At 45.2% G+C, this 23,790-nt stretch overlaps 1 protein-coding gene across 5 annotated transcripts in view; it reads right to left on the minus strand.

The window, feature by feature from the left end:
- Positions 1-23,790, minus strand: part of DLGAP2 (DLG associated protein 2) — an 844,777-nt gene that overhangs the window by 737,130 nt on the left and 83,857 nt on the right. For 3 of the 5 annotated variants that reach the window (XM_078069921.1, XM_078069914.1, XM_078069915.1), the window contains exon 2: positions 7,327-7,434. The exons of the other annotated variants lie outside the window; for them this stretch is intronic. In XM_078069921.1, the coding sequence (XP_077926047.1) occupies positions 7,327-7,341 (15 nt within the window). In that variant the 5' untranslated portion in view covers positions 7,342-7,434. The remainder of the gene's footprint in view (positions 1-7,326; positions 7,435-23,790) is intronic. 5 annotated transcript variants of the gene reach the window in all.

Below are 23,790 nucleotides of genomic sequence, written 5' to 3' on the forward strand. Positions count from 1 at the left end.
TAGCTGCCCAGAATCTCTCACAGACTTCCTAACACGAGACTGCTTTGTTCCGTCCCGTCTGTCTTCTCTCCACCACTCATCTGCTTGCACTTTAAAGCACACAGACTGAAGCGTTTGTGTCCTGCACCTGCTGGGGGTCTGTCTGTAAACCCTTCCCTCCCGCGTCCCTCCCACAGGGCTCGATCGACAGCGTTGGCGTCCCACTCCTCGGCCTGTGTTCCTGGATTCCGGCCAAGACTGATTTCTTTGAGGGGCACATGTCTGAAATGACTGACCATGACCGCATCCTGAGAGGGATCTTGGTGTACTCGTCAACTTGACTGATTGCAGGCGAGTAATTCACGCTGGAATTCACTGTCCACATTCACGAATCCTATCCTTTGGTTATTTCATTCTTAATCAGGACAACATCTTAATTATGTGTATATGAGTCATAGAACAGGGTAAGCCCATTGCACTGAAATTAAAATTACAAATCCAGGTCCTACTGAGGAATCATCAGCCCCAATAAACAATTTTTTCCTCTGCTTTAAAAATGGTAAAGGAGCTAATCTTATTACATTCTGAAAACAGACATAGATAAAATGTACAGATAAAAGATGAAAAACTTACACTTTGCAACTATTTTTTCCAGGAAATGTAGAAATTTTGTTCAAGTTCATGGTAAAACATAAACTCCCCAACAATGAAAGCCAAGCCCAAAATTACATGACATGTAAATATCGTGGCGACACCGTGATGGCTCAAGAGATGTCCACAATCTAATCCCAGAATTTGCCAACACGGTACCTCGAATGGAAAAGGGACTTTGCTTATGGGATTAAGGGTCTCCGGGTGAGGGGATAATCCTGAGATAATCACATGCGTCCATGAGAGCAGAGCCTGTTCCTAGCTCCTCCGAGGGCCAGAGACGTGAGGATGGAGCCTGCAGTCAAGGACCAGGGAATGCATGTGGGCGCCTCTGGAAGGTAGAAAAGGTAAGGAACAGATTCTCCACTGGAGCCACCAGAAGGAACCAGCACCGTGGACCTCTCGATGTCAGTCCAGGGAGCCTGTGCCGGACGCCTGACCGACCTACAGAGCTCTAAGACAGTAAATTTATGTTGTTTAAGCCAACACCTTTGTGGTAACTTATTACAGAAAAAAAATGTGAATTCTCTCCGGATAAGGGCCCTAAAATGCCTACTCTAGCACTATGCCTCCCCAAAATTGCTATGAGTGATTTGGCCATGTCACGGCTCCTGACGTCGGAGATCGACACTGATTGCACGTGTCATCGGAAAACGACAACACACTATCGACGTAGGAAGAACACTAGCACTCGCACCTGTCCCATCCCAATCCTGCCGGCCGCAGCTAGGCTGTGCCATAAGATATGCCTATTGGCTTTGCAGCGACGTAAACTTGGGAGCCGGATTAACATACTCAGGAGCAAAGCTGGCCTGAGCAGGTGCCCTTCAAAGAACCGACTTCGGGGGGAAAAGGCCCAACTCCAGGAGACCGTCCCGTGCCAATTCCTCCATCCTAAAGGATCACACAGCATCTTCACGGCGACACTTTCCCCAAAGCCAAGCCAAGCACCACCTTCCAGGGACCGTCCAAGACGATATGCTCTAGCATACATTCGCACACAAACACATACTTGTTACGAACTCAACAGGCACTTCCAAAAGAAAGAAAAAGCTTTAACATAAATGTTTACCAACAGAAGTCGATGGAAAGGGGAGAGTGATGCAGGAGTCTACCTCAATTAGCATTTTCCCAAAATAGGAAGTTAATCCAGCATGAGAAAGTGGAACGGCATCGTTCTCAGGAAATGGTATTCCAATAGCTAGTCAGCCAACTAGCGGCAGACATACAGCCTTCCCCTGATACGTAACCAAAATAAATCAGAAGAATTACAGACGTGAACGCAGAAACTGAAACAAAATGTTAAACTAAAATATGGCTGAATGTTTATGCAAATTTTGGCAAAGAAAGGCTTTCTAGCATTTCCCCAAAGTCAGAATTCATGGAGGAATGCATTCATAGACAACACTGTGTGACAACTTACTTCTTACATATATAAAAACCATAAAGTTGAAGCTGCAATGGCAATCTGAAGAAGCAAAAACATATCTGGATCATAAATACATGAAAAGAGTTAATATCTTATGGTCTGGATTTCAAAACAGTGAAATAAACATCCTCATAACATTGGCATGAGTACCAGACCCTACACCGTGCCATTTACACACCAAGCAAAAGGGAGAAGTAGGAAAAAACACGTTCAACAGAACCACTAACCTAAGTAAACGAAACTGCCAAGCGCGGATCATCGGTCAAGCCCACAATTATAAAGAAAATTTAAAAAGCAAACATTGTCAGGTGTGCAGTCTGAGTGAAAGGACAAACAGGTGCATTTTTGTAAAACCCGTATTGAAATGTATGCTGAAAATCTTTAAAATCTTCCTATCTTCTGAAACATTTTAAGTCCACAAATGTATTCTAAGAGGATAATTAGCTGAATAGAGGTAAGTCATCCAGGCATTATTTACATTCCCAAAGAACAGGACATCGCTGTCACCTGAGTGATGCCCATATCATGGTATACTTCATCACTATTAAAATATTTTTAAATATTTTTATTGACAAGGACAGTTACCATAATATACTGCATTAATTTGTTAAAACATCTGTTATTGAAATAATTGGAATAATCATTCTATTAATACAAATTGTGGATATATACATATAAAGACATTGGAAAATATGAAAAGTAAACCAAAATGTCAACAATGATCATCTCTGAATCTTTCATTTTACTTACGCTAATTTTTATGCTAATTTTTTCATGCTAAGATATATTGTTTGCATGGTTTTTAAAAAGGAAGAGACAAATAAAAAGAATTTACAATTACAGCGTTCACAATTTCTACAAGTAAATCTCTGAATTAGCTAGCTAGAAGGTACTCCCACAAATAATTTGTACAACTTATTCTTAATACATATGTACTTGCTGAACTAAAAAAGTTGAAATATTTACTCACACAAGCTCTAGATACTCATCGTCCATGCCGAAGTCCTTGCAGGGAAGTGTGATCTGTCCATGAGAACGGAGAAGACTTAGGGCTTATGACCCATGCCCCTCACTGGTACCCTGGTAGGGGCAGTGAAGGGAGACTGGCAGATTAACACACTCTGCCACAGTCAAGGAAGAATTACGGACGAATCTTAACTAGAACCCAGGTTTCCAACTGCCAAGGAAATACTGGATACCTGTCCAAACCCCACCTCCATTCACCCCATAACACCAGAAACCGGATTCTCCACCATCAGACAGGCGATATGAGGACCCTCCCGGCTTTCTTGCTAATTAGGGAGAAAGGAAAGAAAGCGCCAGTAGGTGTAGCCCAGTAAAAATTAAACCAAATTGAATTCATATGTTTAATAAAGGAAAGCATTTGGGTTTGTCAAAGTTAATCAAAACCTTAACTAAAAACCAATGACACTACCCAATGAAAATGAATAATGCTCTAAGAGAGGGCTGTTTCTGTCGCCTTTAGACAGTCAGGATCATACGTGGTACTATTTTGTTTCTCTTCCTATATAATCTTTATCTTGGAGCAAAGTAGGTCTATTCATAGTTACCTGGAGAAGAGTGAATTTTCTGTTGAAAAATAAACTAGAATTCTACTTTCAGAATTACTGTGGCTCGATCCAGCAGCAATACTAAGAACGTTTTCTATAATTTCTATATTTTAAATGAGACAAATATCAAAATACAGCCTGCTCTTATCCTTTTATGAGCACAACAGAAATGTAAATACTGCTCTGAATTCTGCATGAGGACTGCAATATTGCCAATGTGGGGATTATGTACACTGGGCCATTATATCAATGAAAAGATAAGCATCTGAATAATTCCAGTAGGTTGTTTCAAAAACATTTTATTGTTGTCCCAAAAAATCCAAATATGCATTTTAAATATAATACATATAAATGAATTTGCATGCAGACCATTCACTGTCCTAAGACCTCCCATGCAAAAAACCTCATACTAAAGAGAAATGGTTTATCAAGATTATATTATCGCTTTACCCTTTTTATTCAGACTCTTAAGGATACCCTAAGTATGAGAGGTTAGATCATAAAAGTAAAAGCAAGGTTCCCCAACCTTGTCTCTTTTGGATTTGGACCAGCTCCCTCTTCGTGGCAGGGGTGGGATGATGAGTACCATCGTGGCCTCGACCCACCAGATGCCGGTAGCACCCTTGCCCAGTTATGAAAAACAAAAACTTCTCTGGACACTCTGACATCCACTGGCCGTGGGGGCAAAACTGCCCCACTGGAGAATGAGCAATATAAAGGGAGACAGAAGACCTCCCCGTGGAATTTGGAGTGGCCTCCCAGGGAGGTGACCCATGTCCCTCCACGGACAGAACAGAGAAGCTGAGAAAGACGGGATCCAGGTGGGGAGAGGAGTCTCCCTTTGTCTCCCTGTCCTTCTCCAAATCCATGTAAAAGCCAGTGGTTGGGGGGGGGGAGGGGAAGACATTCCAAACATAGCTGGAAAACAAGAACATTCCACCTACACAGCAATATCATTAAGGAAATTCTAAGAGAAGAAGACAGATGGAACCCACGTGGCCGAGTGAAGCCCAGAGTGTGGCCCATGGGGCAGCTCGTCCCAGCCAGAGCTGGGCCAGTCCCACGGAGGGGACGGAGGAAGAAGGGCTTCTGACAACTCCTACCCACAAAACCCAAAGGACTATGTTCTTTCCATGAATTAACCACCTGTCAAGACTGTTTATAGAAATACAGAAATCTTCAGCCCCAACAAGGTAGAGTTCATGGGGAAATTTAGAATACTAAATAACACCTATCAGGAAGGGAGGAGTCTCAAATCCCTGACCGCAGCTTTGATCATTAAAAAACACGAATTAAAGCAAATTAAAACCCAAGTAAGTAGAAGAAAGGAAATAATCAAGACCAGAACAGGTATCAGAGAAACAGAGAATATAAAAACAGTACTGATAATCAATGACACCAAAATCTGGTTCATGGAGAAGATCATTAAAATTGACCAACCTGACTGATGAGGAAAAAAGGAGAGAAAATTCAAATTCACGGCATCCAGAACCGGAGAAACAGCATCATTATAGATTCTCAGATCCTGAACGCACACTAAGGGAAGATTATGAGCAACCTGATGTCCGTGCATCTGAAAACCGCAGGTGTTTCTCGGTGGGGTGGGAGGAGATGACCTTCCCTCAAGGGGCACTCGGCAGCGCCTGGAGACATGTCTGGTGTTCACCGCGGGAGGGAGGGCACGGTCCGGTGGTTGGAGGTGTGGGGTGCTGCTGAACATCCCCCACACCCAGGACCGCCCCGACCACCCAGGACTGTGCAGTTCAGAATGTGAGGAATACCTTCCACACTCCGTGGCTCTGCTAGCACCGTTCCCTCAGGTGGGAGTTCTGCCGTCCTAAGGAAGAACCTAAGGAAAGGGCCTTGTCCGGCCACAGGTGCGCCCACTGAAGGCCAGTGTGGGTGCCGGGCCGATGACAGAGGCGGCAGCGGGCTCACGGCAGCAACGCGGGGGAGTCACGGGGGAGGCCAGAGCTGTGGCAGCTCCCTCACCTCTGCGATCCCCTTCGGGACAAAGTGTTGTCCCCTTATTATAGGGGACAGTTGCATCTCGTGGGGCAGTTACTGCTGCCACCGTGCAAGCTGAGGACAGAGCTGGGGGCGTGGTGGGCAGCCTGCCGCAGGCTCCGGCGATGGCCCCCACATGCGCTGCCCCACATCGCTGAGCATGGCCCTGCACCTCTGATGCTCGCCACGTTGTGAAGGACTCCTCCCCAAGGAGGAGCACCCCAACATCACCAACAACAGACTGTCCCCAGAGGCAGGCCTGCACCAACGTTCTGTCCATCCAGCGCTCCCTGAGTGGGGAGCGAGCGTCCTGGGGGGTGTTCCCCATGTCACGCTGGGTCCCAGGTGGTGGGGCTGACAGCCGAGCGCAGAACCCCTTTATCCAGCCCCACTGAAAGGGAGGGTGCACCTCATATCCTTGGTAACAAATTCCTTTTCTGCCTAAACAAGCCAGAGTGAATTCTGTTCTTCCCAACCCAGAACCCTACCCAATCCGTGGAGGAAACAGGCAGGGGTCTGCTCCTCGCTTCCAGGAGGTTGCCTGATTCCGAGCCCTGAGGCGGCCTCAGGGCTGGTCTCTGCTGAAGCAGAGGGTGGGAGAGTTTAACAGGAAAAGCCTGGGGCGCCCGACCGGCTCAGTCAGAAGAGCACAGGACTCTTGATCTTGGGGTCGTGAGTTCGAGCCCCATGCTAGGTATAGCGATGACTTAAATCAATAAACAAACTTAAAAAAAAAAAAAACACTAAAAATTAAGAAAAATAAAAATTAAATAAAAGGAGAATTTTGTCTTCTACCTCCCTGAAGGCTCTTACACAAAACTGAAGTCCCACCGAACGGCTACCATGTCCCTGGCTGTGGGGACGGACCCCAAAGTCAACATCGCCTTCTGAGAATATCAAGTAAGCCCAAGCAGATGTTAGCGAACAGAGATGTGAATGTGTGAGGTGCCCCCGAGCGACACATGAGGGGACGGAGGGGACAGAGCAGCGTCATCGAAGGGTCCACCCAAATCTTACCGCATTCATCCACGCAAATCTCTTCCGGAGCGATGGGACACCGTGGACGCGTCCTCTCTTCCCCTGAACCATCAGAACGACAGCGTCCGCGTGTGGAGGCTGCGGCGGGCTATGGGATGTGCTCACCGGCACTGGGAGGGGAGGTCACAGCCCCGCCAGCACCCGTGTTCACAGGCAGGTGAGCGGTGGGCACACCCCGCGGGGCCTTCCTGAGCACACAGCTTTGGGCATTTCACGAATGTGTGGCAGTCAGACATGTGCGTCCCTGCTCCGCGGTCACCAGCTCCACGCCTGGCTCCCGTGTCCCCCACGCACACCAAATCACCCACCACCACCAATGCCACGTGGTGGCCTCTCCTACCAGCACAAAGGAGTGAGAGCACAGACGGAAAAGCACCGTTCGGGGGTTCCAGTTCCCTTCATGGCTGCCACGGACCCGCGCACATGCTCAGCACACCTACCACCACCTGCCGCCCTCCACGGAGACCCCACGGAGACCCCACGGACCTCCTCGGAGCCTCTCCCCACATCCCCCACAAACACGGCGCCTGCGAGGAGTCACCCCGTCTGTCCGAACAGAAGGCACCCTCCCCTCCCGTGTCCCACCGCCGGCCCGCTGGGTCCCGGCCCTCGCGGACGCACGGAGTGCGGGGAGCCCACAAGGGACATTACCTGAGCAGTCCCCATCACGGCTGGGCTGGGTGCAGGCCGAGGGCGTCCAGTGGCTGGTGCTCTGAAACCGCGCCGGGCTTATGGCCGCGCCTCACGTGGTGCCAAAGCCTAAGATGAGGAATGGATAGAAATGGGGAAAATATGATAAAAAAACATAAGCAAACTCCCACCGTGGACAAAAAAACACATGGAATGGGCACAGACAACATGACACCAGGAGATAATTAAAACGGAGAACAGCGATGTGGCAGAGAAACTGCCTATAAAAAGTGAGGCCAGCAAGGCTTAAGTAAGACCCTGAAATGCTGGGTATATATGCGCAGTGTGTCCATGGCGAAAAAGAGGTCATTTCTCAAGCAGCGCATGACACGACGAGATGTGGCTTTCCCACCTTCAAGGTACAGAACCGGAGAGAAATAGTACAACCATGCTTTAAACCAGGGTACGATTCTCAGATAAGCTGATGGCAGAAGCCATATTTGTGAAGCCAGGCTAGCTCCGCAACCCCAAGAAACAAGAGCGCTACCAGGAATATTAACAACTGCTCCTTCTCTTTCCAGGGGAAAAACAGCACCAGACCCTGATGAATCTGAGGGGTGCGAGAGCGTGTATTTTGATAAATTCTTAACCTCTCTGTTCCTTCTCTCATTGGAAACTAGTACAGACCCCACCACCACGTGCATCTGATGAAAGGGGACCAGGTCTCTTCCAGGGGATTGTTGATAACATCACATGGTGCGTTTGTTCCTACCAAGTGGGCACAATCACTGAACACGTACCTACACACACTTCACGCACCCTCAGAAACCACGCTCGTGTTCCGTAGCTTTCCATGGAGGCCAGAAGCCCTGCATAGTGCACTCACCTTCCGAAACCTACTCCGTCCCCAGAGTCTCTGACCAAACACGTTACCAGATACCACGTGCTTCCACTCAAACGCACGAGCCTCACAAGGTAGGAAAATCAGCTGTTTTAGGTCGGCAGGCATACTCCACAAATACTGACTGTGAAGAACACGCAAACCAGAAAGCAATCCCGGGTTCCCGTACCCGTTAGGATGTCTGCGGTGACTGTCACCTAAGCTGCGTGTGTATTCCCAGGCATCTCCTCCTGAACGTTCCAGAACGACACTCTGTTCCTCACTGGCATTACTCACGTCCCATACAGGGATTTCTCCTTTGTTTCTTGCCTGAAGACTCACACGGACCCAGCAGATCTCTTCTTGTTGGGCATTTGGCTTGTTTCCGGTTTTTCCCAACTGCTAGGAATTCTGCACATTTCTATACGCTTCTCAGTGTGTTTTGCAAACACACTTCTGGGAGTGGCCTTAGCAGGTCACAGGACACACGTGGGCCAGGGCCCACGTCACCTATTGCCAGGTTTTCTGTGGGTCTCTGCTGGAAGAAGAGTTTCCCACTGTTCTCAGGGATTTGCAAAAACTTTTGTTATGATTACTGACCAAATATATTTCCCTGCAGACTGCCTGTTCCATAGACTTGTCTACTTCTTTAGGGGCAGTTGCTACTATGTAGCATCTCTGTATACATTCCAGACCACCCGCTGCAACACTCCTCCTGCCTTCTGATGCGTTTACTTCGCAGTGGTGGCTTTCAGCAATTTACACGGACTTAATGGGATTTATGTCCAAGTCTATCACTCCCTTTTTTTTTTTTTAAGATTTTATTTATTTATTTGACAGAGAGAGACACAGCGAGAGAGAAAACACAAGCAGGGGGAGTAGGAGAGGGAGAAGCAGGCTTCCCGTGGAGCAGGGAGCCCGATGTGGGGCTCGATCCCAGCACTCTGGGATCATGACCTGAGCCGAAGGCAGACGCTTAACCGACTGAGCCACCCAGGCGCCCCTATCACTCCCTTCTTTAAGGGCTTCTATCATTTTCTCTTCCCAATTCCATGATTTAAAAAAGATATTTGACTACATTTTGTTTTAGCATTTCTACAGCTATTTCTAATGATTAGATCATTACTGTGTTTGAAACTTTGAGTTGCGAGGTAGAAATTTTCTCTCCAATGGCTAACCAATTATCCCAATAGATCTGCTGAATAATCCATATTTTCTCCACCAACTTGAAAATGCCACTTGTACAGAAAAGACGGTCCTACAGGTCAATTTATCTCCTGTAGCATTGGGACCGATGTTCCTCTCTAAGGAGATCAGAACGCCCACCATTCAGATTTTCTTTAAAACTCTTTATTAGACAATCTTAAAATTTATTCTTCTGCCTTGACTTTATCACTTAATCAAATCCCCACTCCCTACCTTCAGTGCCCCCCCAAACAGGAATTTGATTGAAAATGTATCACACACGCACACGCTCACACACCTGAAGTGAAGCGATAGGTTTTAATACTGAGTTTGCCATTAAAGGGTCTCTCCCTACCTAGCACTCGGTAACGTTTTATATCCTTTCCAAGTATTTCATAGTTTTGGGGTTTCTTCCCTATAGACCTTATGCATTCCTGTTTTCTCCCAAGGTGTTCTGCAGGGTTTACTCTTTCTGAGAATGGATGCATTTTGCCATCACACACAGTACAGTTCATGATTTTTATTTACAGATCTTACATTTGTTCTACATCCTCCATGTTCCTACTTACCGAATAGATTTTGTATGGCCTCTTCCTTTTTCCACTGGACATTTCTAACATTTCATGTCTTTTGCTTTCCCATGTAACCTTAACTGGAGACCCCAGAATAACTGGGGCCAAGAGTGACCATTCTGGTGTTGCTGCTTTGATCCACAGTTTAGTATTCCCCAATCATTACTCTGCTTGCTGTGGGCTTTCTGATTATAACCTGAAGCCTGTTTAGGAAGTGTCCTGCCATTACTCTTAGAATTTCATCCCAAGTGGCTACTATGGTGTTTCAAGGTCATTCAGGGTCTCCTGATACAACCATGTGTGTGTTGTTTTTTCAACATGCTCGTCTTATATCTTACTACAATAGAGATGCTATTATTGAAATACTCTTCCATTTATGGAACAAAGCCCATTTGGTCATATTAAATATATACCTAGACACAATTTGCTAATATTTTATGAAATTTATATTTATATTAAGTGAAATTAGCCTTTTTCTGCTATATTAACAAGTCTGGGAATTACTCATTAAAAGAGAGTGATGGTTATAACTCTGAACTAGTTAAGATAATACAGAATCATCAGTTTGTAGAAGTTTGTGCAGAATTTACCTATAAAACCGATCCAGTGACTTTCATAAAAGAACATCTAAGAAAAATTTTAATGGACCATTCACATTTTCTAGCTTTTGTTGGATCAACTTATGTCACTTATATTCACCAAGAAAACCAATCATTTCATCTTGATTTTCAAATTTCTCAGCAAAAATTTCTGCGGATTATATGGCCCTTTTAACTACTTGTGATTCTATCATGTTCTTCAACCTTAATCTTCATATTCTTAAATTTTCTCTTAATTTTCTTTATGAATCTTGCCCAAGTTTAGCTATCTGCAAGACATTTTTTAATGTTTGTTGTGGTTGTTGTTGAATACGGAATACTTTTTTTTATATGTTTTATGGGAGTATAGTTAACATATGTTCTTTTAAACATCAAGAATTCCATGTTGTATACAAAAGTAGGGACCCGAAAGGCTACGTGCACCCCGATGTTTATAGCAGCAATGTCCACAATAGCCAAACTGTGGAAAGAGCCAAGATGTCCATCAACAGATGAATGGATAAAGAAGATGTGGTATATATATACAATGGAATATTATGCAGCCATCAAAAGGAATGAGATCTTGCCATTTGCAATGACATGGATGGAACTGGAGGGTATTATGCTGAGCGAAATAAGTCAATCAGAGAAAGACATGTATCATGTGACCTCACTGATATGAGGAATTCTTAATCTCAGGAAACAAACTGAGGGTTGCTGGAGTGGGGGGTGGGGTGGGAGGGATGGGGTGACTGGGTGATAGACACTGGGGAGGGTATGTGTTCTGGTAAGCGCTGTGAATTGTGCAAGACTGTTGAATCTCAGATCTGTACCTCTGAAACAAATAATGCAATATATGTTAAGAAAGAAAAAAAGAAGAAGAAGAATGTAGCAGGAGGGGAAGAATGAAGGGGGGGAAATCGGAGGGGGAGAAGAACCATGAGAGACAATGGACTCTGAAAAACAAACTGAGGGTTCTAGAGGGGAGGGGGTTGGGAGGATGGGTTAGCCTGGTGATGGGTATTGAGGAGGGCACGTTCTGCATGGAGCACTGGGTGTTATGCACAAACAATGAATCATGGAACACTATATCTAAAACTAATGATGTAATGTATGGGGATTAACATAACAATAAAAAAATTTAAATAAAAAAAAAATTCCATGTTGTATCTAATCCAATCTGAATAAACAGAGTATTTGTTTTTATGTTCGAGTTTCACCCAGCTATGTTTATTGTGATTACTGATAAATTGGGACTTACATTGTCCTGATAGTTCACTTAATTTGTTTTTCTTTGTACTTTTTTATTCTTTACTGCCTTATATAGGATTTTTCACTATATAGGATTTTTCCTTATCTAGGATTTTTTAGTACCTATATATTTTATTTCTCCAACACACAGTTTTAACATATGCAAGTATACGTGTATTTTTCTAGCAAAGCCATTAATCAGTATCTCCAATATCCTCTTGAACACAAGACAACTTGGGATGCTCACACTTGCCTCCAAGTTCACAAAGCCCTCCCCACAGCACAGCTGCTTTGACATTACTATTGTGTGGGTACCAAAGGAAAATGTATTACTTATCCTAAAATCAATACTTATAAATAAATATGTCCTCGATCTCTTGGCTAGCATCCTTCTGGGTTCATTATTCCTCATGCTCAAAAATATCTTCTCATTTTTTTTTCAACATGGTCTCTGTGAGGTAAACTGTCCAGGTCCTTGTATGTCTGGAAAGGTCTTTATTTTGACTTCAATATTGAATGACAGACAAGGTATAGAATCCAAAAAATCCAACAGATAGCTTCAGGCACCTGTTGTTACCTTTGAGAAATTTCTCATTAATCTATAAGCAATTTCTGTTCTCTTGACTAAGTTTTTCAGGATTCTGCCTTTACCCTGGATACTGCGGTGTTTTATGAGGATGGGTCAAGATGTGCATCTTGTTTGTCTTTACTCTGGCCTAGCAGGTGGTACAATTTTTCTGTATCCATTTTTTTACTTCAGTTTTTAAATTCCAGTTAACATACAGTGTGATATTAGTTTCAGGTGTACAATACAGTGATTCAACACTTCCATACATCACCTGGTGCTCATTAGGACAGGTGCACGCTTTCATCCCCATCACCTGTTTCCTGTAGCAACGCCCTGCCCCCCCTCCCTCCCCCCCCCCCCGCCGGCCCATCTCCCCTCTGGTGACCATCAGTGTGTTCTCTGTAGTTAAGGGTCTGTTTCTTGCTTTGCCTCTTTTTTGCCTTTTGCTCATTTGTTTTGTTTCTTAAAATCCACATGAGTGAAATCATATGGCATTTGTCAGGTGGTACAATTTTTCAGTCTGAAAACAGTTTTCATCAATTTGGGAAGATTATCAGCCATTTTATCACAAATACTGATTCACCCCATTATTCCTTTTTTTAACTTCTATCAGAAGCATTTTCTGCCTTTTGGATCTATGCACTGCATCCCTGGGATTTCTCATGTTCTTTTTGTGCTTAGTATTAAGAAATTTCTTCAGCTTCATCTTCTAGTTCACTAAATTTTTTTCAGCTATGTCTGATCTGTGAATGTCTGAGTTTTAATTTCAAGGGCTATAATTTTTATAATATTTTTAACTACATCACCTCCTACTCTTGCTGCATAGCTGTCCCCCCATACACGGGCTGCAAACAGGGATACGAGCAGGGTACCAACTCCAGGATACAGGCTTCATTAGTGACATAGCCTCCGAACGTAGGTTACATAACCACGATGTGATGTTCCCTAATGTGTAAAGTGGAGATAGTAATAGGACCCACCTCGTAAGGAAGTTGTAAGGACTAAGTGGGTTATTCATGTAAAGTCCTCAGAACATTGGTGGGAACATCTTAAGACTCAAAACATGTTGCAAACATGGCCTGGGTGGGGGAATGTTTGCCCTCAGAGTTTATGCCCTGTGTACCTGTGGGCCTATTAATTCAGTTACACTAATCCAGGTGTTGGCAATGTCTGTTCTAATTTTCACCGCTCCTAATTTTAAGGAGAAAGAAAACTAAATTCTCATTGTAAATTTCTCCCTTTTTCATGGCATCCCACTCCTATTTTATAGATGAGATTTAGGGTCTTTTTCTGAGTTTTCCTCTGGTCTATCCTTTAAATTTACTTTAACAGCAGGCTGCCCTGTGTAATTCAGTGTGTTTTGTCTTTCAAGTGAGGAGTACATTCGATCGCCTACTTTCCTCACCTCTCTGTCCCCTCATCTCTCACACCCAAAGTGGCCATGAGTCTTTCTTCTCGGGCTCCAGAAAGTTGAGGGGCAGGATGACAAGCATCTTCTTCCTGATTGGCTAGGAAAACATGGACTTTCCATCAGTGAAGAAAGGCAAGACCTCAGACTCTTGGGCCCTTCTGAGTATGCAGAGCTGGGGGAGGGAGAAAGGGGTGCTCCCCCACCTCCCAAGGGAGAATGTTCAGGTCAGGACAGCGGGCCCCTCGGTGAGGGTCTAATCAGCACCTCTGAGCTTTTTAGACCCTCAAACCTCCTTTAGAATTGCACTGCATAATTGTAATATAAATTTAACTTTCCATTTTTATTCTTCAGTGCTGAAAAGACTAGGTTTTAAGAAATCACACACACACACACACACACACACACACACACACACAGGCTTCAAGAATGCAAAGCAGAGAATGGTCCATATTTATATTTTACACAAGGTATTTTCCCTAATAAAAAGAAATTAGATGAATATAGGAATCTACTTTCCAAATCACAAAATATTTTCCTGATTACTGCATATGTACATGAATATAGACATTACACCAAATATTACCTACCTAATTTCTAATATCCACAAATACTTTAACTGACCTTCCCAAAATATCTCAGGTACTTTTTACCTTTTAAAAAGGAATATGAGGGCGCCTGGGTGGTTCGGTTGGTTGAGCGTCCACCCCTTGATTTTGGCTCAGGTCATGATCTCAGGGTCTTGAGATCAATCCCCACATCAGGCTCTGCACTCAGCAGGGAGTATGCCTGAGATTCTCCCTCTCCCTCTGCCTTTGTCCCTCCTCCCTTCCTCTCTAAAAAAATAAATAAAAATTAAAAAATAAAAAGGAATATGAACCACTATGGAACTGAAGAACATAATGTCTGCTCTGCTGCTCCTTTATTATGAGAAAATATAGAAATGTCAAATTCTGTTTAGTTGGTTGAAAAGTAATCTACTCAATAACAAAAATATCTTCTATTATAGTTAAGAAAAGATGATGGCAAAGCATAACTGAGTAATGCCAACAAGACAATCCCACGTCATTCTACTTATCCCATTTTGCACTTACATGATGCAGAGATCAGTAATTCCCTCACTGGACCCCATCAGCCAAAGCAATCATCACCCCTCTTTCCAACAAATGTGAACTAACCACTTTCCACATTTCCACACACATGGACAAAAAGTAGAACATGTTCACAGAGATGTGTACAGACCTTGACCTGATGTAATCCTAAATATCACACAGTAGGCTAAGGTCAGAAATGTATGAACAGAAACATAAATAATGTGAAAATAAGTCATTCAACACTATCAGGTAAGTGCTATGATAGCACTATTTTTTCCTCTAAGCATTAAATTACAGGCACCCACTTAATAGCAAGCTTCTGTGTTTACAGAAATTTTATATACAAAAATATATACTCAAAAGCACTATTAAATTCAATCAGTATGTTATAAATAGGAATTTTACTATACGCGTGTTAGCATCATCACTATTGTTCCTTAAATTCAATTTTTCCTGTACTCCACAGCTGCATGTCTTAATTTCAATCTGATTTCTCCATCCAGCTTAGATATTTAGTTCATATATTCATGTAGTCTTTGAGATATTTTTTTAAGTTTATTTTTTTAGTAATCTCTACACCCAATGTGGGGCTTGTACTCACAGCCTGAGATCAAGAGTCACATGCTCCACCAACTGAGCCAGCCATGGATGTCTTCTAATTGATAATCTGTTATCCCCATCTTTATCAATGCCTGATGCAGTCTCCTTAGCACCCAGAGCAAGGGCACATCGCTGATTTAATTCCATCTGTTTCTATCTGATCCCTATGTAACACATTACTCTAGGATTACAGATTTAATTGAAATGTCATGGGCATCTCTTTATTAGCAAAAGAACACCACTCTCCACTACCTTCTCTAATACACTACATCTTCTCTGCCACAAACTGATTCTTCCTTCTTTCAAGTACCTGCTTCCTCCTCTCGCCTTCGCTGCCCCATCTTCCACTCTGATTGCTCTGCAGGAGGAGAGCAGAGCAGTCCCTGCAAGGCTGGAGGAGCACAGAACACCGCGAGACAGGGATGCACACTGCCACTTGGAACAAAGTCATATACAAGGGCTGAGGCTTCATCCATGGCCCTTCACACTCATGCAGCTGGGTCTCTAGCCTGCAGATTTCAGACTTGCAGCCTCTGCAGTCATGTGAGCCAACTCCCTACAATCAATCTATCTAGACAGAGATATAGGTAGAGATACACATCCTATCGGTTCTGTGTCTTGGAGATCCCTGACAATATACATCTCAGTAGCAATCACATTGTGTTTGGTGGCAGGTAATAGAAAAATGAACTCAAACTCACTTAATAATAAAGGTGGTTTACTGGCTTTATTGGCCTATGTGGATGCCACGTCCAGAGCCTCAGAGTTGGTTTGATGCCTTGGCTCCATGATGCCAAGTACTTGGGAATCACGTCTTCTCCTTGTACCTTATGATCACAGCTACAACCCAAAGATGATTATGCCTCATGGTGGCAGGACGGCTGCTCAGAACTCCGAGATTTTTTGCTCACTTATAGGGAGAGAATGTGAGTTCCAGAAGCTGCCTTTGAAGAGAGGAAACCTCTTTCTCTGAAACCCCTTTTCCAATTTCAAAGACTTATGTCAGATTACGTGCCCAATGGAATGCAAACCCACAGCCACGTGATGCAGCTAGCTTCCTCCAAAGTTCCTGGGCTGCACTGGGACACAGGGATGTGGCAGTGGTAATGTTGTGGGCATTCCAAGAGAGATCGGGATCCTGACGTACACAACAAGACAGCAGAGCTAAAAGTCTGGGCAGGATCTCTCACTGTCCAAGCTTAGAGTCTCCTCACAAGCTCTTACTTTTCCACAAGTATTAAAGCAGGAGAACCAATTCTGCAGCTACCCATGGATGCCACTGTTCACAAAATGCCATCTAATCAAGTCTGGCTACTGCATTTAAACACGTGTCCCTAAGTAAAACAAGCACGTTTCCAAATGCCAGAAATGTTCCAGATGAGGACTGAGTGAGGAAACCAACATGTGACAATATTAAGACATCAATCCACAAATCCCTGTGAACTGCTTTTCTTCTTCTGTCTTCAGTTCAAAAAATCATTAATAAGTTGGATAAGAAAACTCATACCTTTTTAGATTCTCATGTTGAAAATGGTACTAAATTTGTTTAGTAAACAAGATTATGGGAAACTGATGTGGCATATGTCATAAACAAGAATTGTAGAGAAATGATTTACAGTGTAATGAGGTTCATTTATAGAATGTGCTTCAAAAACCATAGGTGGCAAAGAGCTGGGCGTGAAATCCAATTAACAGAGCATTAGATATTTCTATCTTCATATTTGCAATTGTTTTATAATTGTTGTATTGCCATTAGCATAAGATGTGTAATGGTGTGTGCCAGAGAAGTAACTCTATGTTTTGCTTAATATCTTAACTAATGACTAAAAAGATAATAAGCAGAATTTCATTATAAGATGCATTTTGAACAATACTGAATTATCATGTGTTTCCAGAGTCAGTAGAATTGGAGGGAAGAAAAGGCAGAGGTCAGCAATGGAGACAGTAAGCTGCATTAGGTTCATGTGAAGTCCACATTCTCCACAAAGAGAAGGCAGACCTGATACTCAGAGGTGCCTTCCACATCATGAATAGTCAAGTTTAAACGGCTTTGAGAGTGGATCAAGCTAAAGCCCAATGTTGCCGGAGGACTGATTCCCACAGAGGAAAGGATTTAGAACAAATCACCAGCTACAAATTGAAGTTCACAATGGAGGTCTCCTGACTGCAGTCCAGGGTTCCTCTAGGGCATCACAAACCAAGACAAAGTGGTACAAGGGTGCTCCATTCTTTTTAACAAGTCAGAAGGACCACAGACCAGTACTTCCCATGACAAAGTCTATTGCAGAAAACAAAACAGGATAGTCAAAGAAATCCTGACAACCCCTCCTTGTGCTTGAAGAATGATGGCATCTCCATCCTCCAGTCGTGCCCTCAGTGAGACCAGGGATAGACAGTCAGCCAAGCCACTTAGTTCTTATTAACAGATCTACTCGCATGAAAAATAACTCCACTTGTTACTGAATTCAAGTTAACCCAGAGCAGTAAACACATTCTAAGATTTTTATTTATTTATTTGGAAGTGTGTGCACATGCACACGCACGCGCAAGAGACAGAGAAAGAGAGAGAGTGCGTGCACGTGCAAGCATGAGCAGGGGGAGGGGCAGAGGGAGAAGCAGACTCCTGCTGAGCAGGGAACCTAATGCGGGACTCGATCCCAGGACCCTGAGATCATGACCTGAGCCGAAGACAGATGCTTCACTGACTGAACAACCCAGGCGCTCCAACATGTTCTAGAACAACAGCAAGGACTTTTATCCATAGTCCTGTTTTTCCCCAAAGCTCTGCCACGAAGCGGGCACTTCAAACCCGGCAGGACCATGCTGGCTGAGACAGAAGCCGGAGGGGCCGAGACACCTGGGGTGCGTGACTTGAGCAGCACACGCTGCGTGAGAGGGTGCATGTGAACCCACACTCAGCAAGTTATCTCCTGAGCAATAAAAGTTTAGATCAAATCAGGGGTCTAAGAAGAAGTGAAAAGATCTCAAATGGTGTCTCAGCCGCAAACCACCAGACGCGGGCCCACATGAGGACACAGCTAGCACGCATAAAATGTGAAGAAGAAATTCTAATTTGCAAGGTACCATTTTGAAAGGTACTGAGTGTTAAGTACAAATGTTACGATAGGGTAAATTAGGCGTGCATTGACCTAGGGTAGGGTAATAGCCACTGCGAATTTACGGTGGGTCATGAGCTGGTGGGCTGCTCTGGGGGTAGCCTGTGCACCTACCTCTGCTTTGGAGAAACACCGCCTCTTACCCAGTCACGCACCTGCGGGGACAGAAGGGGGCTCTGCGTGGCATTCACTGACACGCCTGAGGATTCCACCTTGGGGCAGCTCACAAGTTACCTCTCCCAGGGTCACCCCTGAAGGCACAGGTCCCAATCGGCAGCTCCCTACTGTTCTGGGAAGGGGGGCTGCCATTCCCAGTCCTCCCTGGTGCTAGAATTCCCTTCTCCCAGGGGCCGACTCCCTCCCATAGGAGAGAGGGGGCTTCCCCAGGTCTCAGCAGACCCAGGAACAAATTCTGAAAACCAAGAGAGATGAATATAACCCGTACATGTCAGCCTCTGGGTCCCTCTTCCCTCGGTGAAACACACCATCACCGGCCACCACACAGGCCCTTCTTTAATACCTATATGCACGAACTCAGTTCACACCTTCTCCCGCCCAGGGCCCGCACACAGAAGCACATCCCCAGTAGATTATATTCAACCGGCAGAAATCCAACCCATCCAACCTGGTGATACGTACACGGGGGACCTCCCTGTCACGTTAGGACACAGGACACGTTATCCTCCTTGAGCTTCACACCAGCCACGAGACCGGTATCCGCCACTGGGCGGGCACCCCTGAGCTGGGTCACACGAACCGATACAACCTAGGGGAGCCACAGTCGGACTCCATCTCAGATCTGACTTCAGGGCCAATCATTAATACTCCGAACTACCTAATAAGTCACCCGTCTGCTCTGCGTTTGATTCTGTAACAAATCCCAGGTCTCAGCTGCCCTCCTGAGCTTCTGCTCCAGCTGTCTTTACCTCCCTGGTCCTCTGCTGCTCACTCACCTCCCTTTCCCTTCCTTAATTTCCCGTTAGCCACTGTCTTCCTCATTTCAAAGGTAGCTTTGTGTTCAAAGGGAAAAGAGGTAACAGTAAGGAGAGATAACCGAGAAACTGCCTTTTAGATACGGGGGAAAGTGATTAGATTGTACAGAAAACAGACCTATCTCAACTGTAATCTCATTCTTTGGGCTTCCAGTGAGCATAAAACAAGAGCGTGTGAGCTTAGTGTTTAGGGAGAGAACACGAACACTCTGTGCTACCAGCCCATTGGGAAAATCCGAGGTCACCAAAGACTGTCACAGAGAAAGGAAAACTCCAAAAACAGGACGTTTATGAAGATTATGCCCTCTGAAGAAGGTGCCGAAATTCTGTAAGTCAAGATTATTTGAGGTTCTCTGCCTGAGCTAGGAGATGCAGGGTGGAGGCATGTGCATGGGTTATAAGTAGGCATCTGCACTCTGGGGAACACTGGGGTTTATGCACCCCAAATCTTACAGCTGGGGTCAGTAAGTGTCTCTGTTGATCACTCCTTTCAGTCTGGCTCTCCTTTGTCTTGGCCACTTCGTAAGGAGAATAATCGTATCCGTCCTCTCATACAGCATTCTCTAATTTGGAAAACCTCCTTAGTGAGAAGAGGGACGTGACATTCAAAACCGTAAGTGAGTAGGAAAGCCGCTGCCTCCCTGACCAATGGGCACAAAGTGAGTAGGAAGCCCGCTGCCTCCCTGACCGATGGGCACAAAGTGAGTAGGAAGCCCGCTGCCTCCCTGACCGATGGCTACGGGCACAAAGTGAGTAGGAAGCCCCCTGCCTCCCTGACCGACGGCTACGGGCACAAAGTGAGTAGGAAGCCCGCTGCCTCCCTGACCGACGGCTACGGGCACAAAGTGAGTAGGAAGCCCGCTGCCTCCCTGACCGATGGCTACGGGCACAAAGTGAGTAGGAAGCCCGCTGCCTCCCTGACCGATGGCTACGGGCACAAAGTGAGTAGGAAGCCCGCTGCCTCCCTGACCGACGGCTACGGGCACAAAGTGAGTAGGAAGCCCGCTGCCTCCCTGACCGATGGGCACAAAGTGAGTAGGAAGCCCGCTGCCTCCCTGACCGATGGCTACGGGCACAAAGTGAGTAGGAAGCCCGCTGCCTCCCTGACCGATGGCTACGGGCACAAAGCTGCTTCATCCACGGTGATTTCTACAAGCTCTGGCTTCCAACTCAAGCACCTAAAATTTCAGCCAGTCCCACAGTGAACAAGGTCAAACCCCTCGTGCCTGCGTCTGCCGTCTTTGCCTGGGAGGCACCTGTCCCTCCTTCGGGACCACCTCCCTCTCAGTCCACACGGGCACATGCCCCATGCCAGGGCTGGGCCCACGACCCCACCCCCACATGTGGTGACGAGCCCAGAAGTGTGCATGCCACTCAGGGACCAACGGATGGTCATTGCCGTGGCTTTTTCCGGAACTCCTGGGAATGACCGTTAGGGTGAGGCCAGGCTGCAGCTGCCTCGGGCTGCCAGGTGGTAGAGGCCACCTGAGAGAAGGCACAGTGGCCTCAGGCAGGGGTCGGAGCACCCACACCCTAATGACATCATCTGAGCCCTAAGATCCGGCTTCCATGATCCTATATGCAGGTCCCATGCACAGCCTGTGTGTTTGCAAACCATAATGAGCGGAGTATCTGTCACTGGTAACAAAATAACCCTACCTAATTGAGTAAGCTACAATTCTATCCTTGTAATATGTTGCCTGGCATCTTCTGGTTCTAAGATCTTACCTTATGCCCAATTTTCCAATGGGGTTCCCAAATGGTCTTGGCAAAGGAAATTAGCAAGATATAGCATCCTGTCTTTTCTGTCTTCAAAATGGAAGGGCTAGGAGGGAAAACCCAACAAGAACTAACAGTCCAGGTTGAAATCTCTATGTAGTTTCCCACAGAAATGTAATTGTAAGTGTTGGTTAGGTTCCCAGCCTTGTTCATGTCCAAACAAATGAGAAAAGATTAACTCACAGTGGTATATAGGATGTGGAAAACTATAGCTTAAAAAATCATAGTGCAGATCCTTCTGAAACCTTAGAAACTACAGGTGGTTTGGGAATTCAAGACAAACAACACTAAGGACATTCCGAAACACAGCCGTCCTGACACTGGGAACCACCAGAATTTGGGAATGGGTTGGCATTCCCAGGAAGAGCTTTGGAGAAGGTGGGGGTCGAGTGAGGCACGGGAAATGTGATGAGGAGCATCCCAGCTCCAAAGGCACCTGTCCTCAGCACAGACTCACCCAGCTTTGTGGGTGATTGTGGAAACGGCTTCCCTGGATCTGGAAAAGGCCCCTGACAAAGTGAGAGAGGAGCAGGGAGGACTGTGGGGGAAAGGTAAAGCTGCAATTTGTAAAGCCCCATTCCCCATACAACTCTGTCACGATGTTTATCCTTGGCATTGTAAAGGGAAAAAAAAGTAACTTTTGACAACTGCAGTTCACTTAGGGAGCAAATCCCACTCACTGCAAATTCCTTGAGCATCTGAAGCTGTAGACAAAGGAGGATGAGTTGGTATAAATTAGTGTAGGACAAACAGTGCCCTTTCTGGGTAACTTAAGCTGAATTAGAGTGAAAACATTATAAGGTTTCAAGTATCCTGAGTGATAAGGAAAGCAATAACTTTGCACCTTCAAATATACTCATGTTAGAATTTTCCTGCAAAAATTCAAGGCTGCTGAGCCCGTGTTAATTTCTTCAACTGACCACAAATTGGAAAGTGTAGAACACAGAACCAACTACAATGGGTCTACCCCTCCTGTTGTCACCACAGTGCCGGATTTACTCCAAAAGGGAAAGACGTGGATGGCTCCAGAACAGCATCCAGAGGCCCCATGGAGAACATGACCTCACTGCTGAACAAGCCCCAGGGCCTGAGCATCTGCAGAAATTGAGCACAATGCAGAGTCCGTTACCGCACACCTTCTTCTGAACGCACACAAGAGTCAGAACGGGAGAGGATGCGGAGAAAGGGGAACCCTCCTACACTGTTGGTGGGAATGCAAGCTGGTGCAGCCACTCTGGAAAACAGTATGGAGGTTCCTCAAAAAGTTGAAAATAGAGCTACCATATGATCCAGCAATTGCACTACTGGGTATTTACCCCAAAGATACAAAAGTAGGGACCCGAAAGGCTACGTGCACCCCGATGTTTATAGCAGCAATGTCCACAATAGCCAAACTGTGGAAAGAGCCAAGATGTCCATCAACAGATGAATGGATAAAGAAGATGTGGTATATATATACAATGGAATATTATGCAGCCATCAAAAGGAATAAGATCTTGCCATTTGCAACGACGTGGATGGAACTGGAGGGTATTATGCTGAGTGAAATAAGTCAAACAGAGAAAGACATGTATCATATGACCTCACTGATATGAGGAATTCTTAATCTCAGGAAACAAACTGAGGGTTGCTGGAGTGGGGGGTGGGGTGGGAGGGATGGGGTGACTGGGTGATGGACACTGGGGAGGGTATGTGTTCTGGTAAGCGCTGTGAATTGTGCAAGACTGTTGAATCTCAGATCTGTACCTCTGAAACAAATAATGCAATATATGTTAAGAAAGAAAAAAAGAAGAAGAAGAATGTAGCAGGAGGGGAAGAATGAAGGGGGGGAAATCGGAGGGGGAGAAGAACCATGAGAGACGATGGACTCTGAAAAACAAACTGAGGGTTCTAGAGGGGAGGGGGTTGGGAGGATGGGTTAGCCTGGTGATGGGTATTGAGGAGGGCACGTTCTGCATGGAGCACTGGGTGTTATGCACAAACAATGAATCATGGAACACTATATCTAAAACTAATGATGTAATGTATGGGGATTAACATAACAATAAAAAAATTAAAAAAAAAAAAAAAAAAAAAAGAGTCAGAACTGGAGACACATCTAAGACGAAGAGGAAAGTGGTTTCCTGAAAAATCCCAGAATCATGGAACTGAAACAGACTTCAAGGAATCATCTAGAACAGCTCTGGCTTCAGGAAAATTCAACAACCCATTGTTAAATACATGGCTGCCCCATTTTTTTTTTAATATTTTTATTTATTTATTTGACAGAGAGAGACACAGTGAGAGAGGGAACACAAGCAGGGAGAGTGGGAGAGGGAGAAGCAGGCTTCCCGCGGAGCAGGAAGCCCGATGCGGGGCTCGATCCCAGGACCCTGGGATCATGACCTGAGCCGAAGGCAGATGCTTAACTGACTGAGCCACCCAGGCGCCCCATGGCTGCCCCATTTTTAAAGATTTCTACG

This window comes from Halichoerus grypus, chromosome 3 (genome assembly GCF_964656455.1).
Source record: "Halichoerus grypus chromosome 3, mHalGry1.hap1.1, whole genome shotgun sequence".
NCBI lineage: Eukaryota > Metazoa > Chordata > Mammalia > Carnivora > Phocidae > Halichoerus > Halichoerus grypus.